We start from the raw sequence: 27032 nt of genomic DNA, 5'->3' as shown, positions 1-27032 counted from the left end.
GCATTAGGGAAGAGAACATATTATTATAGCTTTATTATATCTCCTACTTTTTCAAGATATTATGAAAAGTTCATAGTAGTATTTCAGCATCAGTCTACACAAATAGTATGCAGCAGTGCTATTTTCAGGCAAAGGTACCTAAAGTGAAACCCCTAACTCTAAATTTAAGCACCTGAGTAGGTGCCTCAGTAAGGAGACTAGCTGCCAGCAACCTCCATCAGCATGAGTGAGAGCTATTGATGTTCAGGGCCCTCTAACACCAAAACATTCATTTTTGAGGGTTGCCCTAATCTGGCATCTAATTTCAAGCATCAAAGTTTGAATATGGTATGTCATCATTGATTTTGCAATCAGCATCTGACTGCAGAGAAACAATATTAAGTGTCAGTGCAGTTTATGCAGGAGACACAGCTGGTGTCTCCTTGGGGCCTGCGCTTAAATCATGTACTCCACGAAAGCACAATTCAAGTGTTTAGCAATGTTAATGTAAAAAACACTGTGTATTTTTGAATTAAACCAGGCCCTGGATTTAGCATCACTTATCTTCCCCATCAAGGTGCACAGCAGTGAGCGCAGCAAGGCTGTTATTGCTTTTACTGTATTCTAAACACACACACACGCACACATCTATATCATCAATATCTGGCAAAAGTATTTATTGTTGTCTCCGAGCAGAAAGTAATACTCTGATACAACGTGCAATTTATAGGCACTAGTTTTTGCTGCCTCTTATTATAGGAACAATTCATCTCATTGCAGAACGTGTGCTTAATTATAATTTGCTAATGCCCTTGAGTTTTTTAAAGTCTAATTTACTGCTGATGTGTTCTGCAGCCAGCATTATCTGGTGACAAAGCAAGGAAATTAGCTTAAGGAACTCTGATTTTGCTAGCACTGGATTTGTGATCTGTGACCCTATGCAAAACATTACACTTTTTTCATGAGTCAGCTCCCCCATCTGTTTTTAAAAAAATGGCTGGAGACCACCAGATGAGAGGAGCCATATTTTTATATCTTTAAGTGTCAGAGCATTGGAAGCATTCAGCGCATTATTTACAACATACCACTCTGTGTTTGAAACACCTCATCATATTTATAATTTTAATTTGGCTTTACTTTTGCTATCGTTGCTAAACATAAACCACCCACAGATTAAAAGATGTTGATGTTCATAGTAGTCTAAGCCATACCAGTGATTCAACCATAGCTTAGAGGTAGAACCACGACAGTCGGTATTGCCACTGATCTTAGGGCTCAGTCACAACAAAGCTGTGTAAGGAGGGAAAATCATTTCTCTTGTGACATCTGGCTCAGACCAAAGTGACATTAGCCTGCGTGCAGTGGCTGAGGAACACGGGCTGCAACCTCATGGTGTGTGGATTTCTGTGCTCTTCATCTACTCCAAGGACACTGTATAGGCTTTGCTAAGGGAGAAGAAAAGCCGGGGGTGTTGTTTGTGACGGGAAGGAGAGAGGTTAGCTTTTTTCTCAAAAGACATGAGCTTTCTCTTGTTTGTGGCAACTTCAAGTAGCCTGCTAACAAATCCGCAGTGCTGCTTCTGTTGAAGAAGGCTGTGGATGTCATGTCAGTGCTTTCAGAGCGACCCCAGGGGCATTGGAGTGAACATTTCCTCCAACTGTTGACATCTTGGTGGCCTCAGAAAGCTGGCCCCCTGTGGCTCATAATGGGATGTTGGCTGGATGAGATGAAACAGGACGTTTAAACAAACCACTGTTGTTTTCCAGTTCTTTCATGCATTCCTGCTCAGCTCTGTATATAACACATCACATACTGCATCTGCATCCTGTCAGGCATATGTAATTGATAGAAAAATATCTTTGATATGAGCATGCAAAGAAACTCTGCTACTTTTTTTAAGCAAAAACTGTCCCAGAATCTTTCCTTTGCTGTTTACAGTGCTGAGTTGTTTTCTTTAAAGGCTACAATGTGAGTACTACTGTGTGCCCTGGGGGTGCACATAAACTCCAGACCCTGTTCACATTGTGTGGCACGTGACAGCACCACTGTACCAAACCATGCTTCATAACACATCATTCAGATCCCACTGACCACAGGTCCAGCAATAATGTTGCAATCACTTGTCCTGATCACTTCCTGCCAAATAACAAACACAGCCTGTCCTCCCTAAAAATAGAGATCTTACTGTGCAGCAATGCATCCAAATGCCAGCACCAGAACCATAGCTCTCCATAGTCCACTTCAAGCCTTAAAATATTTTTTTGCTGTGTTCTTTCTGGCATAAGACATGCTTTGGGAAATCTATTAGAGGTATTTGTTTTGTTTTGTGGAGCGCAAGGGTGCTAGTGCTTTATTAACACAGTAGCACTGCTCAATGGCAACATCTGGTTTTCACTGAGATTTCAGGATCTTTTTTATTCCATTTTCCAGCTGTGTTGACTCAAGTCAGAAGGCAGTCAGCTACTTGTGAGAGTGAAGTCTCCAAACACTTTAAGAGCTGAGATATTCTCTGAAAGTCCTCAATGTTGGAAAATGAGGGCAGAATCTGACAATACCAGTTTTTCCTCCTGAGGCTTCCAGCACTCACACTTCGGGTTCCAGGCAGAACCAGGAAATTAAAAATCACATGGAAACTATTGCAGAGCTTTCAGGATGGCTGTAGGTTCGATCTGCACAGAGACAGAAAGTGCAGGAGGGAGACTGAGTTTTCCCAGGTTGTTTGCGCTGTGTTGTTCATTTACCCTGAAAGATGACTTTAGAAGAAGTCCAGCTCAAAAGAATAAAATCTCGTTGGTCTGGAGCAAAGAATGAAAATGCAGCTTTGGTGTCAAGACATTAACAATTCATTATGCTTACCTGTGTCCCAGCAGTGGGGCCAGCCAAGAGGCAGATTTTCTTACAGCTAATACGAGCTGCGCATCTGATGTGTGCTATAAATCCCATCCCTTTGGGACTGTTGTTAGCCAGGTGTGGGTATGTGCCTGTGGTTTGAGCTCCAGCAGAGCAGGCAATGAGTGGTGTGAAGGACCCATAAAATGTGCTCCTCCACATTGCCAGCTCCTGCATGATGCTCCCCAGCACAGCCTGGCCCTGCCTTCCCCCATCCCAAGCCTTATGGCATCCTGGTGAACCCCAGCCAACGGACCTGAGAGGTTGCAACCACTAGCTGGTATCTCACCATTTCTTCTATCCTTGCTTCTCTCCACCCTGCAATGCCCACTTTGTATTCTGCTCACCTGTTTTTCCTCTTGTTCTCTCCTTCGTGCATTATTCAGCTTTCCTTTTCTAGCAGTGTTTTTGCCTCCTCTTTTTCACCTCACTCCTCATAGAGGAGGAGAACAGCAAGCTGGATGAGTTCTGCCCTGTAAGCCACAGCTGAAGGTAGACCTAAAGGAAGAGGAGGGAAGACAGCCTTATAAGTAAGCATCTGAAATTTGAGTTTTTGCTATTTCTGTGGTTAGTTGTGGTAGAGAAGTTCTGGGGTTCCTCATTCCTGCCCCAGTTATCTGACTGAAGCAGGGGCTGTGCTGGCTTGGGGTGTGGACTTGGAGCCCCTCTGCAGTGCAGGTTAAGCCAGAGTAACTTAACTGATTCAATAGAAACCTGTCCAGAATCAAGCTGGCATAGGTGGTGGATGGGCTGACTGCACTGTCTCTGAGTCCTTATATTCTTGTTTGTAAGCATGTTGCCCTGACTTTTGCCTTATTCTCCATCTTTTTTCTTTTTTTTTTCTTGAAAAATGGCCTGGTTGAATCTAGGAAAAATCAGCCTGCGGAACAGGAACTCTGGAGTTATTTTAGGGTTAAGTTACAAATGTGTTTTTTTTCCATTCATGGTTGTTGTTTTTTTTTTTCCTTTCCCAGACTGCTCAAGTCCTAAATTCCACCCGTAAATCTGCTTTCTGTCCCATCAGTTCTCAGAACAATGAACCACTTGATATACCTGATAAGAGTTAACATGAAAAGTGAATAAATCATTTGCTACTCCCTTCTCTTTTTTGCTGTAACTGGGTGTTGGTCTATAAAATGAAGGAAGTTACATAGAGCAGGAAGTTTAAAAATGCTTAGACAGATGTCATTAAAAAAAAATATATCAAAATTGGCTTCCTGCCAAGTGGCTGTAATTAAAATTATTCTTCTTAGTGAGAAAAAAGCAGATGCAAAGGGAGGTTTCCTGTCTCTCGGAGTAGGAAATATAAATAACTGATAGTCTCTCTTTTGTGTGTGCTTGTGTGAGTGTGTATCTTAATGGAGGACTCTTGCCTATTCATGAAGCGGCTTTTGATTGAAAACTTTAGTCAACACAGTACGGATGGCTGCTTTATTAATCTGTCCTTTTTTGAGTCTTGTTTTTAAACTTGATCTTTGTTGCAATATAATGTATATAGACTGCAGTTGCCTTTTCTATATTAAAGATTGCTCCAATGGCTGCTTTTACAGAAAAAACTCCAATAAATTTCTGCATACAGCTTTGAACGGAGAACAGGATGTGGGTGCATAGACACGTGTAGATGGCTGTATACATCTATGCACATCATATAGCTACAGCTGATAGCTATATTAATTCAAAAACCAAAGTAGTTAATGCCATGCAACTTCCTAGCATCCATGGAAGTATGCAAGTATAAAATTGCTTCCATCGTCATAACTTTCTTTTTCCTGTACAAGCATCTTTAGTTTGATATAAAGCCTTTACATTAGACTTGAATTTCATTTTAATTAGGACGGTTTCTCATCTGATATAATTATAAAAATTCAAAAACAGTCTCTTAGCAAAATTAGACAAGTATATCACCAGGGGATGTGCACTACATCTCCTTTCTATAGTCAGTGTTTAAGAGTGGGCTGATGCCTTTTCTCTCCTGCATATAGATGAACTATTGACTCATGTAGGTTGAAGAAATTTTCTGAGTCCATTTACCGTAGGCTTTTTAGAATATATGCTACTCTTTTAAAAAAATTTTCACTTGATAACAGCGTTGATCCATGTAAACTAATAGATGTTATTGGAGCAATACCCCTTGAGACTAGCTAAGGCTACTACCAAGAGTGTGAGTTTGGGTGGTGTGCGTACCATATACGTGTCTGGATGTGACACTGGTTACTCTATTTAGATTCCTCCCTAGTGCTCTAACATCTATCAAATAGCACATCAATATAACTTGTGCTATATGCTGTACTAATAGCAGATGGTAAAGGCACGTGGGTGCAGGGCCTTAGTTTAGTATGAAGCACACGAAATGGGGATTTGGAAACACCGTATGTTCTGGAGGTGATGACCACAGGCAAGCATACCTCTCCTATTGCACGGATGGACTACACAGGGAGAAGAGCATAATTTTATTGCTGCTTTCTTCTGGGCTCTGCAACTACTCAGCTTCTGTTAGTGGGCCAGCCAGTCTCAATGCAATAAAATCTGCAAATAGAAGCATTGCTTATACGGATTAAAAAAAAAAAAGAAGGGATTAACTTGAATATTAGGAGTTGGATGGCACACCAGTACAGGATGTGCAGATCTTTGTAATGATTCTTGTGTGATTTCGGCCTCTTTGAGTAGTCCTGGTGAATACTTTCTTTGGAACAGACAGCAGAACTTGCTTCTGTTTTTGTGTTACCAGATTACTACCTCTGCCAAAAAGAGGTAATGAGAACAGATGAAAAAGATCAAGTGCATGTTTGATACAATCTGTAGCATAATCACCATCCAGTGAACAGAAGTAGCAAGGATCTGAAAACATGTAAGAGGAACATGAATTCATGTGTGAGTATTGCAGTGCTGTGAAAGCCAAGAGAGTTCTTAATTGCTCTATTTCTATGGAGAGGACCTAGTCTGATTGAAGAGTGATGTAAGGTTTTGGAGATGAGATCAGGTTACAGAAACTGTCCCCAAGAACACTGCTGGAAACTCTGGCAGCAGCTAAACTTATAACTCTCTTAGAAAATGAAACGGAAACCTTTTAAACTCACAATCCACTTTACAGTGCAGCCCCAGGCTTTAGGTAATCCATCTTTGCCAATCCCAGGATGTCGCCAATAACCATATTCTTAAAACTGCACTGCAACAAACCTTCTTGTGTCTTGAAAAGAGATTCATGTCTGTTGAAATCCAGAAGCCCTGTGAAAAGGTAGAGAAGGTTCAAGGATTGGAAGTAGATGATGTTTAAGGTCCCTTAAAGCTATTCTGTTATTCAAGTGTCAAATGTACAGCACAAAACCATGAGAAATCCTTGTGTCTTCATCTTCCTCTGATCCAGATGCTGTGTTCTTCTAGAAGGCAGTCTGCCTAAATCTCATCCAGTTGGTTATTTCTGCTACTGCTAGGAGAAGTCTACCAGGCACACATTGCAGAGAGGTCCTAGGCAGTGTGCTGGGCAGGTTTTATGGCTGTTTGCTGAGTGGGAAGGCAGGAGATGGCAGGATTAAATAAACACTTCTATGCCAGCACCTTCAGCTCAACTGATGTCATAGGCCTCAAATCAGCAAAAGCTTAAACTCTTATCTTACTTTAAGTTATTGATCCATTACATGGAGAACACAGGAATGTTTCTGCTGCTGGCAATGATGTCTCCCCTGCCTTCTTGTCCCCAATAGTGGGTTGGTATGTATGTATTTGGGAAGACATGCTGTGAGAAGAAGGAAATTGGAAATTCTATGTGGAGTGAGTAAAGGGAAAACTGATCCTTCATGTGCTCATAGTCTCAGAAAATAAACTGACGTTTTACACTCTTTTGCTGCTTTGCTGGAGGCATTTTGTGAGCAGAAAAGGGAAGCAGTGCTTTATTTGTTGGTATTTTGGCAAAGCATGGCTGCCCATGGAAGACGTCTGTTTAAATTCCTAACCTAGGAGAAAGCAGATCTGGACGAACGTTTGGGGCTGCATTTTTCCAGAAGGTTCGCTTGTGTTATGTACCCATAACGACTGCAGGGACGAGTGACGGATGCCCCAAGCAGGTCTGGCCAGGGCTTTCAACTGAAATGTGTGCTTTGTGTCCAGCACACGGGAAGGAGACCGCATTCCTGAGGAGCTCTTTTAAGGAGTGCTAAGTAAACAATAAATCTCTCCACAATGGAATTTATTCTGAGAGAATTATCCAGGGTTAAAAAAATACTCTGTGGCTTTCAGCTCTTATCTTTGTTTACTGTATCACCAAGGACAGTGACCTGCCTTTGTGCCCCAATACTGAACCGTCAGCAGAGAGACGGGAAATGCTGCTTTCTCTATAGGCTCACTGTATGGGTTTAATGAGAAGAGTAACATCGTAGCAGCGGTGGTTGTTTTGCTCAGTTTGTTTTATTCTCTTTTGTTGATTTCCTTCAGTAAACCTAGGTAATCTTAGAGAAAGGCCTTTGTGCGCATTTTCTGCGCTCTGTAATTTAGTGACCTTCAGATATTTAAACATTATTAAGACTGAGCTGAGCTGACAAAAGAGCCGATATCCTTTTCATTCCCCGCTGAGCCGTGCTGCCTGAAGCCAGCACCCGCGCAGCACTGAGCGCATGCTGTCCTCCTGCTCCAGCACACAGGGAGCACGCCAACACCGAGCGGAGCTGCAGCTCCCTCTGTTACTGTGGTAACGTCGGGATCGCCGAAAGCCCCGCCACTTGTGGGTCACCTGATTAACAGCTCCCCTTAATTAAATGAGAAACACGTGATGGGAAAATAATCAAATCGAGGAGCGCCATCCGGGCTGGAGGAGAGATGAGCTGGTAGCATTGCTTGCGAAGCATCCCCACAGCCTCCTCTTGGCTTTGGCAAGGGATTCTACACACCAGTGTGAGCTCCAGGGCCGTCCCAGTTGTCTGCTCAGGGAGCACTTTTGGCTGCAGAGAAGAAGAGCAGCTCCTCTTACTGTGGAGGAAGGTAGCTGCTGTTGGGGATGAGGGCAGGGTGAGGCCTAGCAGGGAGGCAGCAGGGCACGGCCTTCTGCAGCAGCAGCCATTCCTGCCATGGTTCCCTCTTCCAGATTTGAGAGGGCAAAGGGGAGCAGGGAGCATCCCAACAGACCCTAACCTTTGTTTGAGACCCGAGGGCATCATAGATAGAAAACCTTGAAAGCGGATTCCCTAAATTTCAAATTACAGCTTTTTTGTTTGTTTGTTTTTCCAAGTGTAGAAAATCAGTATTTCTTTGCCTTCAGTGTTGCTGGTCTATGGGTGAATGCATGTGCACCCATTACCTCTTCTTTCCCACCCCCCCCAGCAAATGTGCATCATAAATCAAAGCTTTATGGTGGGTTAAGTTCACTTCTAACATATAAAAAAAAATTCTGTCTATGATTTTGTTGTCCATTCAAGACTTACCTTTGTTCAGTATTAAATCATTGCTAAACACCAATTCTCAACTTACCCAGAACATGAAGAAATTTTTAAAAAGTGGTGTTGCTGTTAGTACTTTAGCAATGGCCAGGCTTTGAAAAAAAGCTTCATATTTTGCCTTCATCAGCAGTCTCCAGGCAAGCTCATGATTTAAGTTTACCAGTCTTAATGAAAGCACAGGGGGAGAGGATGTTACTTTCCCAAATTCACTTGAAAACCTGCGTCAAGATTTGACCTCCTGACTGCAGGCCCTGTGGCTTTGCTTCATAAATGTTCCTCCCTGCACTCCTCCTGCCCTTGCAATACTGTGCCTGGAATCTGACCCCGTGTTTCCCAGTGTCATACTGGCATCAGCTGGATAGAAATGAAGTCTTTTGTTAACTTGTTCATTGCTTTGCAGGCAGATTTGCTCTTCTGGTTATTAGAAGGCAGCAGCGGTGATGGGCACTGAGCTCCTTCCCCAGTTACGTACACATGCTCTCAGCACAGCATTTGTAATATCCTGGCCATCTCAATATCCATCTCTTGGAGCAAAGATGAGACAAGGCTCCATTGTAAGGAATACAAAAGGGATTTTTCTATCAAGCCCACTGGAAGCAGAGAGCAATGGAAGCAGAGAACAAGCTGTAGTCTTCCCTGGCTCTTCAGTTCCTGGCCTGTATAGTACTGAGTAGCAAAAGTGATGACGTGCATATGTAGCATGCAGAAAAAAAAGTTTTCTCACATCCTGACCTAGATAAATAGGACTTGGAATGAATTTTCAGACTTTGCAGCACTGACACCTCAGATCTTCTGAGATTTAAAGATCAAATTTTTTTTTTTTTAGTCCTTTTTATACTGTTTCAAATTGATGGATGTGTTACAGAAAATACACGTGCTTACATGTGTGTACACATGAAGAGAGACCAAAAGTACTAATGCTACTCTATTTTACTGCATCATAACGTAAAAGGCATTGGAGGAGAATGTTTGAGGAAAGGCAGTGGATATGGACAGAAGCGCAAGGTGCTCTGGTTCTTCTGAGCTGCACTGCAAATGCCTTGGGAGATAAAGGAAGGAAAACTGTGAGGTTGCTTGAAGTTAGGCTGACAGGAGGCAGGTCCGAATATGTAAGAGAGCCACATCCACTTGCAGTTCTTCCCAGTGCTTTCTCTTACTAGAGGTATAGTTCAGGCAGGATATGATCCCAAGTAATCTGCTTTCCAGTGTCTTAGTGCACCATAGGTATTATACAAATGGAACTGCCAGAATGTTGTTTAATCTAGAGCAGCAAAGTTTGGATAGCAGAGATGTGCCACTGGCTTTGTGATTATCTGCTTGCTTGCTAGGAGAATTGTAGCTTTCTTTACACACATGGAACCGAAGAAATAATAAGCACCCTTCATCAGTCAGATATTTATACATCAGGCTAGGTGTGGGAAGCATAAGGTCCTCTTTTTTTTTTCCGTTTTCTTCTTGCTGATTTTCATTTTTTACTTTTTAATTAATTTTCCTCATTTGCAGTCACACAGCTGTCTGGGCTTCAGCTACAGATAAGTGGATCTGTGTGTGACAGCAGCAACCCGAATTTATCTGTTTTTTTCCCCCCTCTCCTCCTCACTTCCTGCCTTCCCCACCCCCCTTCTCATACCCAGCGGAAACAAAATGCTATATATAGCCTCAGTACTGTTCCCCCCCAATTACTTTGTCTGCATATTTCAACCTTGCTCTGAGCCAGGCTTTGCCAAACTGCCAATTTTGACATTTTCAGAGGAGATTGGGTGCTTAATTCACGAGGTTCCTCTCACAGTAATCCCCCCTAAAACACATGCCATAAAAACATGCTTGTTGTAAGGGTCAGCGTACAGCAGGGATCAGCTTGTGCCTGTGTGATGCTTATTCATGTGAAATTCCTTCTCTTGTAGACTCTTTTTTTTTTTTTTTGAAAGTCTGTGTGACTTGAGCTGAGAGCTTGCAGAGGATAGCCAGGCAGGGTTGGCCCATGGATCTCTGCAAATGGAGCATTACCAGCATCCTGCCATTACACAGCAAGTTTTGTATTCTCTTGAACCACTCAACACTGAAGTCAGATGTATAATTAGAATCTATCTTTTTTTACTGAAACAACAACAACAAAAATAAAAATGAAAGGGGAAAAAAACCTACTTCTAACCACAATAGTTGAAAAGGTAAGACCAAAAATAAGAAACTCAGTTCAGAAGCCAGAAGGCAAGTGAATTTCAGAATTTTATTATTTGCCATAAATCTCATGTTTTCTAGCCAGTTTCTAATTAGACTGAGACCTAGCTCGTTTTTGAGCAATCAGAGCTGATAGAGTTCTGAGTGTGCCTGGCTGCTCTCATGTGTGACCAGGCCCTTACAGGAAAAGCCTAGAGCTGTACTCTATCTTTGTACTCCTAGAAAATCCCTCTCTCCAAATTAGTCCATCTATAGGCACCCACAGATCTTTGTGCCACAAGTTGTGCTAAAAAAGGGCAAAGGATACAGTATTTTATATGGGCAAAACTGCAAGTGAACCCCCTGCAGACTGTTATGGCTTTTGGGCTTTTCTGGCTTAGAAGTGCTCTTTTGTGCTGAATGATTCAGCAAACATCACTTTATGGAGGTCACCTTTGTGTCTCAGTAGCGTCTGGATTAAACTCACTTCACTTTGAGGCCAGATGACTTCCAGATGGGTATCCCTGCATTGACTGGGTTCTCCCAGAGCTTCTGTGGCGTCGTGCAAGGCAGAGCTTTGAAAAAGGGAGATAAAACAAAGCAAGTCTCAAAGCAAATAAAGCAAGTCTCAAAGTAGAATGGCCATAAGTGAAATGACATTACAGAGGTGAGGTGTGAAGTATTGCAAAAGTAAGAGACTCCTTGGAACTATGGAGAGGTAAACGAGTGAGATGGCCAGGGACTGACAGAGGAAAGATCAGGTTCAAGAAGCAAAAATATCCCTGAGTAGCCAGAGAGGAAGAATAGCAATTTGTTTTCACACCAGGATCATTGTGAGACTGTGAGGTAATAAATAAATAAAGGCCAAAGCAGCTTACTCATAAAACAAAAGAAATCATGAGCAATACTTTCCGTTTGCCTTACCCATAAAGTCTTATATCATCTTAAAACGTGCTACAAATGACCTTGTTTGGATTACAAATGAATTTTGTATTTCCTCACTACTGACCCTGTGATTTCATCCTCCTTTTTGAGTTGTTTCTCTTTCCATTCACTGACATGTGCTCAGTGCTCTGTACACTTAGAAGGCTTCCGACCAGTAGTAGCATGGAGTGCCCCGTGACAAAGCTGCAGTATCTGGACTCAATTCTTTCTTGATGCGGATTCCACTGACTGCGTGCTTTGGGTCTGTGCTAAAGGAGTCCACTAGAGACACAGCCTCCTGAACAGAATGCTGTTCTTTTATAGTCTCTTCTCCAGTGTTCATCTTTAAACGTCAACAAGACCCAGGTCTTGCTTTCTCTTTTTCTCTTCCTGCCTTCTATTTCATTTTTTTTATGGATCACTTAGGTGCTGGTAATTGCAGAAGAATTCTGAATAAAAAACCAGACCTTTGTTTTTACTTGCTGAGATTAAGGACAGGGAAGATCTCCTGGGGGGAGGCCTCTGTGGAATTTGTCAATGTCCTTTCTTTGATTGGAAACCTTCTTACGATCTGGGTACAGATTGAGTGTCATTACAGAGATCCAGTTGGCCCTCAGATAACCTACTGTGCCTATCAGTGTAATCAGGACCAAGTCATTGTGTAAAGTAAATCATAAACAGATGGACAGCCATGCCATGCTGCTCTACAAAGGGCAGAGAAAAGCAAAGACACAAACTGGCGCCAGAACATGACACCATGATGGCTTCACTAAATCTAAGCATGAACAGGCTTAGGGAAATTTCTGTGTTCCCAGATGGAGAAGAGAAAGAGCGAAGGGAGAAGGGAGAGAAATCCTTGACTAGGCGTCTGCCAGGATTCATTGCAGACAGCTTTATCTGAATATCTAGAGGGGCTTATCATAGGATAGTGCCTTGGAAGCTGTGTGCCCGTGCTTGCAGCCAGCTTCCCACTGAGCTTGGGGTCATGAGTTTTGGACTGGCATCTAGTTTGTGTTTTTTTAAAGATCTTCTTCATGCACTGGAGAGAAAAGTCACAAAAGCTGTTTTAAGTGCTCTACATTTTTTTTTCCATACCAATTGTAAATTGCTTTGTTATACCCGTGGCAGGCAGCATTTTCCAGAAGGTGCAGAAGAGGAAAAGGCATCAAATAGCATTGGTCAGAAAGTAAGTTTTTACCTTTTCTCTCTCAATTTTTCAGCCAAAATGTGAGAATTTTTAGCAGATGCAGAGTTTACCCTTGTGTTCTGTAGAAAGTATGTCCTCTAAAATTTGATGTTAGGGCTGGGCGTGGCAGAAGTCACATTGTCTGTCAAGAAATGAGACAGCAAAATGGAGTAACAGGGCACAGGTCCTACTTAGAAAAGAGGGTCAGTCTGTGCTAGTGCTGTCTGGATAGGGAGAAAAGGGAACTGGAGGTGAAAAGTTGCCTTGTGAACTGGGTGTAACTCTGCTCCTCGGCTCAAAGGCCCCATGTGGAACATCAGCTTTAAGCCACATATTAGAAAATAATTTCTCCCTTTGTTTCTGATGCTTCACTGTGCGGAGAGAAAGGCAAGAAGGGTTAATCTGTTACCTGAATTAGTTAGGAGGTGCAGTCTACAGTAAGGAATTGTAACTTTGACACCTGAAAAGCTTCTTTACTTTCTGCACTTTTAGTACCACCAGTTTCTTAAGGACAAGCTGAGCCCTGAATTACAATCTGGGTAGCTAAAAACAAACAAAGCTCCTTTTTGTTGAAGACGTATTTAAATGCTATGCAACGGATTTTTTCTTTTTTGGTCATTTTAAGTCTAGGCATTCAGAGCAGCACTTGCCTTCTTACTCACAGTAGTCACGTTGAGGCTGAAAAAAAAGTCAGGCTACTTATGCAGGCTGGCTGTGGTGGGTGCTCGATTCTAATGGTTGGGAATTGTTGGCTTCACTCTTCAGCACTTCTGCTGGCCCCCTGTGTGCATGAAGGGAGTATTTACCAGGAGCACCTCACACATACGTTTGGAAGATGACCAACTAATTAATGCTTGCTAAATGCTTCGCAAGCCGCAAGGGAAAAGCAACTATGGAAAGGCAAAGTTTTATTATTGTTGTGCTGCACTTAATGTACATAAACTGTTGTCAAGGCATCAGGCACTACATAAATGTTGCATGGTATTAAAACTGACCTGCCCTTGTCAGAGCAAATAATAATTATGCTGAGTGATGGGAGAATCTTGCAGTTTCTTTGTTGTGAATGTTTGCCTGTTTACTAATTCAGAAAAGGTCTCATCCAGCAGCCACTAAAGCCAATGACTTAAGCAGCCACTGGCTCAGGCCCATATTTAAGTGTCTGCAGAAGGGTAAATTACCAGAGTCATTCATTTTGCGTAAAGCTCTGCTCTCCTTGTAGGTCAAGCTGTGCTCTCTAGGGCATCTTTCCCAAAACTACATACTCAGGCCTGACTCATCTCTCAGTCCATAAGACTGCCAAGCATACTAAGCTGTAGAGATGAATGACCAATGAGGACCTCACTACTTAGCTCATGTGGTAGCGTCTATTTGCAGCATAAAAATTCATGGTGATGTCTTATAATATAAATATAACGTGCGGAAATGAACATTTGATTAAACTAAACACACGGGCCTTTTATATGCGAGGCCCTAATTTAAAGCACTGTCACCCCCATATAGAAAGTACCAGTTGGAGCAGGAATGATTAAATTAAATCATCTGACTCTTATGTGATACCATTAATGTCTGCTGAGAGGGAAAAAATTCCCTCCTCTTTATTCCTGTAGATCTGCAGCAGCCACCAAGGGACACTTCTATAGCAGGCAGGATTAAGTCTTGCACGAACTTTTCAGTGCTTAATGTGCTTTGGACTGGTGACATGCCCTTCGGACAGACCTACCCCAGTTTTATAATTCTCTTTCTCAGCCTGTTGGGCCTCTGGCAGTCCTTTCTCCTGCTTAATTTCCTCCTTGCCTCCCTCCCACTGGGATACTTCACCATTCAGAATTTCTGCCACCCAAGTAGAAATTTTGATTGTGTCAGACAAGTGTTGAAAGAGTCTTTGGAGTCTCAGTGGGCTGAGGTGAGCAGAGAGAGAGAGAACCAGGGGGGGTTTCTGGGGGCTCTTTAAGGAGAAGGAGGCGAGAAATGGGCAATCCCTGTGTCTCTGATGAGTTTAGCCCTCTACAGTGAGTAGCCACGGATGTACCACAGCCACACATAGCTGGAGTTGGGTGCTGTCTGCATACAAGAAGGGAAACACTTCTGGAAGGGAGTTGCTCTTCTCCACCAAACCTAATAAAATAAAATAAAATAAAATAAAATAAAATAAAATAAAATAAAATAAAATAAAATAGATCTAGCAAGGGCATTTGCATATTAAACATTTCCTGACTGGTCACTGTCAGCACACAGGGTCTTGCCCATTCCTTGATGGCACTGCAGGGCCCCAGATGCCCATTCTCACTTCCCGGTATTTGCTCTTTTTGTACTAAAGCACACTTCTTGGCACTGGAGTCTGGGACCAGGTGGGGCTGACAAATTCACAAAACCAACACTGATGTACATTTGTTTTCTCCTCTTTTATTTTGTAGCTTGACTCACAAATGATTTTTCTAACAATTTTCTTCTTTTGTTGCTTTTGTGTCAGATCCTCTACCTGATGGCACTCATTCTGTCATTGCTGATCACCATGTGTCAGTAGTAATGTAGGTGGCAGGGAATTTCTGACTGTTTTGGTTACAGACTTGTGTTTATCTGTTTGGTTTTGGGGCACTGTTCAGTTTCAGGAAATATTTTTATCTCACAGAAGTTTCGTTGCAAACAGTGATGCTATGAAGGCCTTATTTTAGCACCAAAATAGCTAGCGGAGGTAGTGCAGGTCTGCCTTCTGTCAAGAGCTCGAGCCTTTGATTTGAAAAGCGAAGTAGCATTAAAGGCAGTTGACATTGGTGTAACCTTATACTTTCTGGCTCTTTCCCCAGCTCTATTGGGTGCATACTTAGAACCACATTTTCCTTTCCTTTACAGTGATACAACCCCAGGGAGATGTGTGGATTTGCACTAAAGTAATGGAGGGAATTTGGCTGCAAGGCTTGCATGTAATGTGGTTACTGGTGTATAAGAAGTGTGCCAACCTTTCCCACCACCTCTGAACTTGGCCTGTGATTCAGCACCTGCCTTTCCCTGTGCTCCTGTGATCTGAATAGCAGTGGACCAGGCAAGAGGGAGCAGTGGAAGCCTCAACAGAGTAATGTGAAGGCTCCATCAATGTGAAGGGTGGAGACAAAGGAGGCGTGAGGCAGATTCTTTGAACAAAAGGCTGTAACACTTTGTTTGGCAGGCATGGTCTTTAAGAGGAGCTCGGAATGTTGAAATGCCTGATGCACCGAGTGCTGAAGTTTGAGTGCTGGTGCAGTTTGTGAAGTGCCTTGATGAGCCAAGTAAAGCTACAGCCCCAGTAAGCAGTCAGTGCCCCACATCTAGCGAAGGTGGGGATGAGATCATGGTGCATTTATTCTGAATGATCAGCTGAGCAGATGAGAAGTGATGGTGAAACCACGTAGGACAAAGAAGTACAGGGAAAACTTGAGAGTACATGATTTTGATGGCTTTTACTCATTTCATAGAGTCTTAGAGTGGCTTACGTTGGAAAGGACCTCAAAGATCATTTAATTCCAACCCCTTTGCCACAGGAAAGGTTGTCAACTGCTAGATCAAGCAGTAGGTCATGTCACTCAGAGCCTTGTCCAGCTTTGAACACCTCCAGGGCTTCTGGAAATGCAGGTATGAAGGCTGAGACTGAGGACTTACTTTAACATTCATTTCAGAGAGAATGATGAGAAGGCATAATGCTGCTGGTGAGACTTTAATGCTACCAAGATGTGCTGTAAAATTTGAGAGGGAAAGTGCTAGGCAGCTTAGGAAGCCTCTTGTTATATCTTAATCTGGAAATGAGACTTGTCCTATTTTTCCTTCCTGCACCTTGTTCTCAGTCTGTAATGAAGAACTGAATATTTTGCCAGGAAAAGAAAAAAAAAAAAAAAAGAAGCCTTAATCTGTAGGCCTCTTGCATTGGCCAGTGGACACTTGGTAATTTTAGGTACACTATTCTGTATCTTAAAGCAGTGCATCTTCAAGAAACAGATGACTGCCTCTTTCCTGCCTGCCTTCTGGGGCTAGGGGGCTCGGGGGTTGCAGATCCCTTGTCCCCAGCAGCAAGGGCTGGTTCTGCTTGGTGCCATGCTTCAGGATGACATCTCGTTCAGCAGATAGCAGAGAGAGGTTTTGCAATAGGTATTTTATGATGACTGCCTTAAGTGTTGGTTGTTTTTTTTTTTTTTTCTTTTTTCTTTTTAGTATTTGATCCAAGTTCTGAGGCTGAAGCCAAGAAATCTTACTTGGGCAAATTTGTCGCTATTTCACTGCCTTCATAGGGAGGTTGTGAATGTGATACAACTTAGGCAAGCTTTCTTTAAGCAAGTTGCAGATAGGCATTTGTTGAACCACCCCAACCCTTTTTTCATTGATCTGTAGCTTGGGTGCTGCCCTGTCTCTAACCTTTCCTGTCTTGATGAGCTTGCTAGAAAGGCTGTCACAGAGCAACTCTATCTTGACACAGCATTCCTGTGTTTCTCCCCCTCTCCAAGGCTAAGTGTGGCAAACAGGCTGTCACTCTCTTGGTGGATTAGCAGCTCCTTGCAGTGACCAAAGAAAGATCAAAACCCCACACAGGTTCTTTGGTCTATCAGCAGCTTTTGATCCATTCGATTAAGAAATATCGTTGACCTGTTTGTAAATACTGACTGGCTATAGGCTCAACAGTTCTTTTGGAATTCAGGCAGGAGGATGAGTGAGATTCACCAGGAATGTGCTGGTTTGTTGTTGATTCACCTTCTCCTATCCTGTTGCTTTCTTAGGTCTATATTTGGGAGAGGGCTGATGTGGGCTGCACAGCTTTATGTGCACAGATAACTCATGGATCTGCATCTGTGCTTAAGCAGATGTACGCATCATCCCTCTGACATGGATGCTGTCACAGTCACACCTGCCCATGAGATGTTTGATTTGGATTGCAACTTCTCTGTAACCACAGCTGGTATGGCCCCAGCTCATGACTCAGCAGCATCAGCTGTGAAGAATGTGGTCTCCACAGCCTTCGCTGCTTCCAAATCAATTTCAAGTGCATGTCACACTCTGTCAGCTACATACAATTTTCTCTGATTTTTTTTCATTTCTGGCTGCTGAGTACCACCAGACCATGACCAATAGGGTAAGTGGAAATCTTGTATTCACTGATGAGTGCTTGGATTACCATTCCCAAAACAGAGGTGATAGGGAGGATCTGTGCCTTTCTTGACAGCTACTTTGGGGAAAATTTGATATCTTGTCTTAAAATGTTGCTTAAGATAGGTTCATGCTGGACGTTGTATGGAAGCAGCCAAGGTGCAGGCATATGTTCCCTTCTGCTGACTTGGCTGTGGTGTCTGTAGCCACAGCCAGCAAAAAGGAGCGAGCAACTGGGAACAGTAACATCTCAAACTGCAGCAGAAAGATTGGCCAGACCTCTCATGTCAGCACTTTGATTCCCTTGGTGCTCGTTGAAGAACTAAAAGTTAACTGAGGGTGGTGGCAGAAAATAGGTTTGCCTGCCTTGAAAACGCTAAAGCCAAAACTGAAAAGCAGAGGTGGATCTGAAGGCAGTTATCTCTCTTGGAACTTCTATGGGGATTAAAACATGCATCATCCTTGTAGCACGTAGGGATTTTATAATCACGGCTGGTATTTTGCTTCAGGGTCCTCTGTGGGGTTAGAAATTAATTTCCCACCTTTTTCTAGAGGCCTGGGTTACGCTGCTAGACATGAAAGAGAATTTGTAGCCAAAGCAGACATTTGCTGGACCTCAGAAGTGAGTCAATTGCCGGGGTTGGGTGAAGGCGTACCACCACCCCTCTGCAAGTCAAAAAGGGGGAACAGACACAAAGAGCAATGCCACAAGATTTACGTGGCTGTTCCACTTCCAAGTCAGCAGGGAGAGATACTACAGGGCTTTGCAAAGCATAAGACAAACTGCTGTGCAAAGCAGTGGCTGCAAAATTAAAATACAGAATATTTCATTACCTGCAGTGTGGTACCTCCTTTCTCCCCCTACATTTCTACTTGTTACAGAATGAAATTTCTTTGTTAATGAAAATATACCCTATCCTGAGTAAAAGCCAACACTGAAATATTTTTGGAAGGGGTTAAAGTGGCAACTTTGCACAGCAACCCTCTTTTTCCCCAGCAAATCTGCCAACATTTTAAAGATATAAATAGGGACATTTGGGGAGAAAAGCAAATTTAAGTTCCCTTGAAATGTGCTTGGCTGAAGGAATAATTTGAAGAGAGGGAGTGGAAAAACAAATGGAAAATATTTTCTTTGACAGGAAGAAAAAAAGAAGTGGCAAAATGTTCTTCCCAAATAGGGATACTTGGCTGGTGTGTACTTTACGCAGCCCTGGGTCAGACCTTACAAACAACGACTAAATTAGGTTCAGTTACTTTGATGTTAAAAGCATGGAAGTGCCAATAATTAAGCTGCATCAGATGTAGGAAATGACTGATGTGTCTGCCATGCTCATGATAGCTGAGTTCACTGTGCTGCCACTTGACTGACCCCTTCTTCTGGATGTAAGCAAAAGGAATTTTCTTCCAAGGAAAATCAGTTGGTTTTGCACCTTTGTTTTGTTCTCTAAACTGTTAATCCCCTGAAGGTATAGAACCTATTTGAAAGAGCAAATCAAAGCTCACATAATTCAGTGTTATATTATTTGTTGATGTATGGTTTGATTTAGTGGCTACTTATTATATCAGGTTACCATATAATTATCTTAATTATTGACTCCAGAAGTAAGTAGAGGGATTATGAGAGAGGCAAGAAAGCCCAGTGGATAGCACATGGCTCAGGGAATCAAACACATCGTAGTGTGGTCTTGGATTCACCGCTCACTCAGTCTACCTGGACTCATTTCTCAGCCATGAGATAGGCAGAGAGAGCAGGGATGGGGCTGTAGTGGGGAATCAGGATTTGGGGAGATACAGAAAAGCAGGAGAAAAAGCAGAGGGGTGAAAAGAATGAACACACTGCAGCATGCATTTGCATTAAAGCCCATTGGTGCCTGTGCTGCTGTGGAGAACGACAGTACGGCCAAGAAGTCCTGAATGTTGAGTCTGATCGTGCTTCATCTCCAACCTCTGCTACCCATCTCCTGTGTGAGTGTGGGTATGGCAGGCAGCCCCTGAACTTCATGTCCCCTTTTGCAAAACAAGAATGATAAAATTGCCCTCCTGCCTTTGCTCTTATATAAATTACTGGAGCGCAGCTCCTAGCCCAGCCTGCAGCCATGGTTCTCATGACATTGCTGCTATTTGTGTGTTTGAGTCTCTTTGTGTGATAACCATTGACTTAAGTCGAAGGTTTGAGTTAATAGGCACTGCGCAACATGAAAAACAGCATTGAAAAGCTGTCAGGGTAGTCTGTACTTCCTGTATTGATAATATTTGGCATATACTGACAAAATACTTCATGTATTGACAAGATGAGTGGCATCTTCTTTTCCCTGTGAGAAGAGCAGAATCTCTGGTTCTGCTCAGCATGTGCAAATTTTTTTTCTCTGTTTTTGCTTTTGCTCTCCTGAGCCAAAAAAAAATTGAGGATAATAGATTGTATCTATTTCCTTCCTAGAAAAGATCAGTTAATGTGAAATGGTGCATGGTGGCTTAGTTCTGAATAAGTGGGATACCCTAATCCAGCAAGGTATCCTCGCTCTATTGTACGCCTTTTCTGCATACCATCTGGAGTTGCTCTCTGCTTAGTATTTGCAGTATGTACCATATGTTTTTGCATGAAAATTCAATAAAATATGCATTATACATGAAAAGTGCTGTAGTAAATAAAGGAAGGATGGAATCCAGTCCCCTTTGTGAACGACAGGGGCCCCAAATCTTCATAAAAGGTTTAGTCTAGTCTGACGTCTGTGCTTTTCTCCAATTTACTCTGTGTCAGTATTTAGGAGATGCTCTAGTTTAAAACAAAACTCTGCTCTCCTGATGAGATTATTAGATGTACTTTGGCTGCCCTCTGCTGAGAACACTGAATAATGACGGGGAAAACATCCTTTTTTCTGAGGAAGGTAACAGGGAGAAATTATCTATGCGTCTGTGTGCTGAGTTGTGTCTCTGCAGCTGGTGATCATCCTCAGTTTGCTGTCTCTTGCTGTCTGTCAAAGGACAAAGCCTTCAGAACTACGCTGTAGTTTGGGTCGCAGTGCTGACTATGAGTTTTCATGGGTTGGGAAGTTCTGTCAGCTAATGAAAATACGGGCTCTGGCATTTCCCACCACACAAAATTTAGCAGTGTTACACAAGGCATGGGCATGAAAAGGAACGGATTTCACACCTGCTCAGTGTTCACGTGTTCTGGCACTGTGGGAAAGGGCAAAGGATTGGCTTCAATATCAACAAGAAATAACTGATGTGTTGTTTCTTAGGAAGAAAGTGCTTTGCCACACTCCTGGTCTTGGAAGGGAATGAAGGTCTAGTGCAGATCTCAGTGCATGAATAAAACAATATGACTGCTGGAGCTATTATTGCTTTCCACAATGCCCTATTTTAAATACTTTCTAGCAAGTTGATTTATTATTATATCTTCAGCTGGGCTGCACACCAAAGTGTTTTGATGATGAAAGAAATGTTATACACACATTTAATTACTGCCCACGTTTTTGTATAATTTTATCGTTTACTCTTTTAGATGAGACTTCGAGTTCTTCTACAGGAAAAATGCCCAATGAAAAATAGATGATTTAAAAGCTAATCTGGGATGAGTTTGGCATGCCACAGTGAGAAAATGTGGTTGTTCATTTCTTCCTGCTTTTTCAGATGGTCACCGATTATCAAAATGTACAGGAGCTCCCTTACCTGGACATGGTGATTGCAGAGACATTGCGCATGTTTCCACCTGCATTCAGGTACCTTTTTCTTTCCCACTTCTGCTTCTGCAGGGTAGATTCCCAGCTATATAAAATGGAAATCTACTCTTGGAAGACCGATGTGCTCTTGGTCTCTGTGCCAACATCAATACTGCTTGTGCACTTGGAAGATATAATATGGCCTATTGAAGGAAAACTGGCTCATTCTCGTATTTCTAAAGCAGCTTTTTTTTTTGCAACGAATTGGCCAAGACTGCTCTCTTGCCGTTCTTCACATCCCATAAGATTAGAGGATGGAGCTGTTCTGCAGCAGAACTGGCCTGAGAAAGCCAGATGGTGCTGCTCTGATACACTTCATGGGCAGGGAGCAAAGAATGACCCTGGATGAGTGACCTTCTAGTCACTAAGTCTTTAGAAGGTTTGCACTTTCAGAAAACTGAACTCAATTTTACATGTGTTTAACTTGTACCCTCCCTGTTTTACACAAGCATTGTGTTATAATAACATCACTAAGCAAATGGCTATATCCATTAAATTTTTGAAGTTTCTTCCCAATCCACCCACAAATAATTTTACTCAGTGAACTGAAAATGAAGGGGGAAATAAATCACAAAATAAATTACAAAACCATTTGATTGTTGAATTTCCAAGTTATCGCAGGCGTAAATGCTAAGAGTGGAACATTTCAAAGCAGCCAGCCTGTTGTGCTGCTTATTGTTAAGCTGGGAGGAAATTTCAGATGACTGGAAAAGAGCCAAAGCTGAGCTTACTGTGACAGCCTTTGGAAAATTTGCCCCTCGTTGCAATCACCTTAAAATTAAATAAGCTTAGAATCACATTCCTTTTATACATTCCCAAAGATTACAGTGCAAGATTTTTCCATGGGCATCTGCAGGATTGCTCAGAGAGTAAATGTCAAAGATACTTGCTCATGGATGAGATAACTGAGCTTTACTGTGTTATACATGGTATACAAGTGGAAATTGTTTCAACAGTTAAAGCATCAGGGATCTTTGGTTTTCAGCTGAACCACAGGGAAACAATCAATGTTTGTCCAATAGGAAACAAAATGAGAATGGAGCAGAGTTGTTCTGAAGTTTCCGCTGGTGTTGTCAGTGGTGTTTATTGATCTGGCTTTTACTCTGATGGATGAGCAGTGGATAGGACAGCCCTGTGCCTTGGAAATACGTTAGTTGCTTATGACAGGAGTAATAGAGTATTCAGGAGAATATCCAGTAGCAGCCAAGCATTCTATAAGATGAGGTCCTTTTAAAAAAAAATTAATTTACTAGCCGGAGAACTTTCTTCCACAAAACTCACATTTCCACTGTCACCAAATTCTTGTGAGGATGAGAGGGATGGCTTGTCAATGTGTTTCTTAATGTGTCAGTGTTTTGTTCCAGGTTTGGAATCTCTGCTATTTATTTGTCTATGAGGAGAGAAACTGAGTGACAGTGAAGAAAGAATGTGTCTCTGTAATAGCACTTGACTGACAGCTCTGAAACTAAAATCTTCATTCAACTGCTTTGGCTCAGTGTGGGGAGCAGCAGTGGGAGCCCCAGTGCTTCCAGCTGGTGCTGAACTGAAATCTGCAGCGACCCACCAAGCTCCCAAAGACGCAGATTGGGATCTGCCCTTGCACACATACACACCCACCCATTCCTGCAAGGTTTGCAGACCCAAACTCAACCTTGATAGGCTGCTTGTTTCAGCCACGTTGTCACAGTGAGGTTCCTCAGGACAGTTCCACTCCTTGCAGGCCACTGCGACTTGGGAGGAAGCTGGAGAGCTGTGCTGCCAATGTTTTGCCTGTCCTTGTTGAGTGCCTGCGAGCTCCAGTTTCCCAAAGGCTTGTGAATTGACTGCATTTCTTTAACAGCAGTAGACTACTTAGCCCTACCATTAAAACCAACTCTTGCTAGGATTCACGTGTTGCCCTAAAGTGGGGGCAGCTGAATAAACTGAAAAGCCCTCTATTTGATATAACTTTTCCTGAAGGCAGATACTCTTTATACCTGTTATTAGAAAAGACTGACACATTCCATCTGCAGCTTTCATTAAAAATGAGTCTGAAGCTGACTTTAGCAGCACCTTTGCAGTTCAACAGCTTAGCACTTCTGAAGATCATAAGCAACCAGAACTGTGAAAAGGGCAAAAGTTAGCCATCTGGGCTGGGGCGGTGTGCTCTAGGTAGGTGGAGACGATTGTAACCTGAGCAGACACTAGCATCAGCAAAGATTGCTTTATTTATATACTGGGAAAGGGTTGCCCACTAAATTGCAGGGTCAGTAAATGGCTTTTATGATTCCCTCCTGCTGTGTTTTTACCTGTATTAATCAGCTGGGATACATGACATTGCTGTTGCAGGTTCACTCGGGAAGCAGCTAAGGACTGTGTGGTGCTGGGACAACGTATTCCTGCTGGGGCTGTTATTGAAACTGCAGTTGGACATCTCCACCACAACCCAGAGTTCTGGCCAGAGCCAGAGAAATTCATTCCTGAAAGGTATGTTGTGTATGGTTTCCAATCTTAAGCTGGAGTCTTTATTAGGACATTTAGACCTAAGACCTGCTTTTAATGATGTTAAAATGCATTTAGAGTGGGCACAGGGCTCCAGTCTGTCCAGTGGGGACACCAGGTACTGCTTCTTCACAGCTACAGCCCCCGCAATTCGCCTGAAACGCTATTTTGTTAAGCATATCACAGTTTAATTAAGATCCCAAACTATATTATTTCTACCAAATTAGACAACTGGTGATAGTGGTGCTTCCTGGAGATGATGCAAAGTCTGGTCAACAGCTGAAACAGGCTTCAGGTTTTCAGATGTTTCCAAATGAGTTGCTTCAGATACTGTCACTTCTGGGCATAGAAATTCTGCAGTAAAGCAGTATGTTCACTGGCATAGAGCTGTGCAGGAGTCTCATGCAGCTCCTGGCTAATTTGGAGCAGTCTTTCCACTGGAGATCTTGTAATGATTTGGGAATGCTGTGAGTGGGGAACCTATCCCATCTCCCACTGGGAATTTTCTCTCTGTCCATAAGCTGGGACCTGGCTTCTCATCTTTGCTTAGCAAGACGTATTTTCACATGGAACATTTATTATGTTCAACTACAAGGACTGCTGACAAGTTGTCTTTTTGTACCCTGCAGCTGCTGTGCTGAGCTTACAGGGAGGGCCAACAGAGCTTTAGCTTTGTGGTGCTGTGTGGAAGCACAGTTTTGTTTTGTGGCAGCTTTATTTTAAGCTGTTTTGTGGGCAGCTATATTTTAAGCTACTGCTGTATCGAAAAGTCAACTAAGAAAGAAAGTGTATGCTCTGTAAATAATGGTGTGATGCAGGCAGCCCTGAGCCACCTTTGCAAGCCAGTCAACACATGTGTTGTAGGTGGATTTGCCCAATGGATTTCTTTTGTAGCAAATCTTGACATACACTGCACGAAGCAACTGAGGACATGAAGAAGAGCAGTGTGTGAATTATAGCTCAGAGTTCTTGTTAGGCAGGAATCTTAGCAATAACTGGAAGTCTGGAGTGGGTTTTCTGTTGGTTTATTTTTTTAATGTATATCTAGAAATGTTGTCACTGTACACCAACTTAAAGGTGATGTAAAAGTGTGTAATGGAGTAAAATGGTTAGCGAGGACTGAAGACCCCTTGACTCAGTATGCAACAGTCAGCAGTGCTCAATATGTGAGGTATGGTCCTTCCATGTCAAATTTGAGGATCTATGTATTTTCTGAGGTAGTATCTCAATCTTATTTAGGGTATCTAAACATGGGGATGGACTTAGCAGAAATATGCAGTGTTATTTTTTTTCAAACTTCATAATAGCTTGTATTATTTTTCATCTCTAAATTCTGCAAGAGTTTGTTGGACCTTAATAGTCTGAAGTTCTTGCAAACTGTATTAAGTGAGCAAGAGATTTTCAAGGATTCCCCTGTAGATGAAAACCAGAACTTTTATTGTCATACTGTAGTGGAAATGCACGGTCAGGGCTTGAAGCAGTGATTGAGCATGTGGTGGGAAGGCAGGGCCAACCCAGGGGAGTTCAGGTGCATCCACCCCTTTCCAGACCTCATTTAATGACTGGCAATGGAGGTGAGGGTATCTTGCTGGATATCCCTGCTTACTTAAGGCCTTCTAAAGGTAAGCACAGTTCTGAACACTCTGTGACCTGAGGGAAATATGTAGATTTCTGGGATAATTCCACCTCTGCGTCTAATATACAGCCAACTTTGTAGACAAAGTGTTTAGCTTTTTGGCTTGTACCACTGTTCATATAGGTGTTTTGTTTCCTTCTGAGGAAAAAAAAAAGTCTCATTTCTAATGAGCTGATTGAGTATTTTTGAGCTACGTAGTTGATGCAGACCTGTGTACAGACTGCCACGTTAACATTTACTCTGATAAATAAATTTAAATACTTCCACACTGAAAATAGAAGGGCCTGAAATGGGAATGTTTCCTAGCTGGGAAACTGGGTCTCTTTGGGCTAAGAGCAGAAAGAAGGGGTGCTCTGAGTTATAGCAGCCATCTTCCATTGCCTGCCCAGTCCCATGAGATGATTTCATCGTACCTTGCAGGAGAAATTAGGAAGGCTAAAACCAATTCCCATTGACTTGCTTCTGCAGTGCACAAGGAAGCACTGTTGCTAATTCTAGTTAGTTTATATTCTAGTCTGTTTCCTCTAAGCTGTAATCTCTCTCTCATGCACATAAAGTCTACATGTGTAGCATGCCATTTTTTTTTGAACATGGTCACTGACTAAAGCAATTCATTAAAAACAGATTGCAAGTCATACATCCGTCTGCTTCTGTCACCAGCTGGCAAAGGCTGATGTCTGCAAGTCAACTAATGGTTGACTTAGGGGCATAATCTGACAACAGTCCCTTTCATCTGTCCATTAGGTAGAATAGAAATAACAACCTTTGAAATGCAAATAAAATAATACGGAAGTAGGAACAAAAAGGAAGTAGGAACAAAAAACATTTATTGAACTGGTTGCCATCTCTTCACCTTCTAGGTTTACGGAGGAGGCCAAGAAGGAGCGACATCCCTTTGCGTATCTACCCTTTGGAGCAGGACCCCGTGGCTGTGTTGGTAGGAAGATGGGTTTGCTGGAGACCAAAATGACTCTGCTGAGGATTTTGCAGATGTTTCGATTTAAGACCTGCCCAGAAACTGAGGTTTGTACATGCAGAAGCTTAAAGGCCACACTTGTCAACCTCAGTGAGTTGACAGTTTGTCCTAGACAGGATGACTTACTTGCCTTTGTGAATATCTCTTCGTTACAGAAAACTGATAGAACTGCTTCCACATTAAGTAGGAACAAAAAACCCCAACTGCATGTTTTAATCAAAATGTGATTTAACCCTTACGATTTTTATAATAAAACAGTTACACGCCCTTGCCTTGATGGAGAGCAGTGTATCATCACTGCACTCAAAAAGCATTGTTTTATATGGAGAGAATAGGTGTATCTCTTTCCTCTTAGGATCTCAGCACTTTAGTATATGCCTGTTGCAGTATACATTGCACCTGTCACTTACTCAGCAGCTCTAGAGTTTACAGAGTTAATTTCTTTCTGTTCAGATCTACAATATACCTGGGCAATGACTGCCTCAGCCTCTGGCTATAAATTTTATTTAATATACTACCACAGCTGACTGTAAAACAAGCACTTTACTGC

The 27032-nt window shown here is 42.4% G+C and overlaps 1 protein-coding gene across 3 annotated transcripts in view; it reads left to right on the top strand.

Annotated features, from left to right (window-relative positions):
• TBXAS1 (thromboxane A synthase 1) overlaps positions 1 to 27032 on the top strand; it is a 244181-nt gene that overhangs the window by 214282 nt on the left and 2867 nt on the right. For all 3 annotated transcript variants that reach the window (XM_031589765.2, XM_090143922.1, XM_090143912.1), the window contains 3 exons: positions 21301 to 21389; positions 23718 to 23855; positions 26367 to 26529. In XM_031589765.2, coding sequence (XP_031445625.2) covers positions 21301 to 21389; positions 23718 to 23855; positions 26367 to 26529 — 390 coding nt within the window. The remainder of the gene's footprint in view (positions 1 to 21300; positions 21390 to 23717; positions 23856 to 26366; positions 26530 to 27032) is intronic.

Source organism: Phasianus colchicus, chromosome 1 (genome assembly GCF_987193195.1).
Source record: "Phasianus colchicus chromosome 1, bPhaCol1.hap1.1, whole genome shotgun sequence".
Classification (NCBI taxonomy): Eukaryota; Metazoa; Chordata; class Aves; order Galliformes; family Phasianidae; genus Phasianus; species Phasianus colchicus.
Note: the sequence above shows the minus strand (reverse complement) of the source record. Positions and strands in the feature narration are given on the sequence as shown.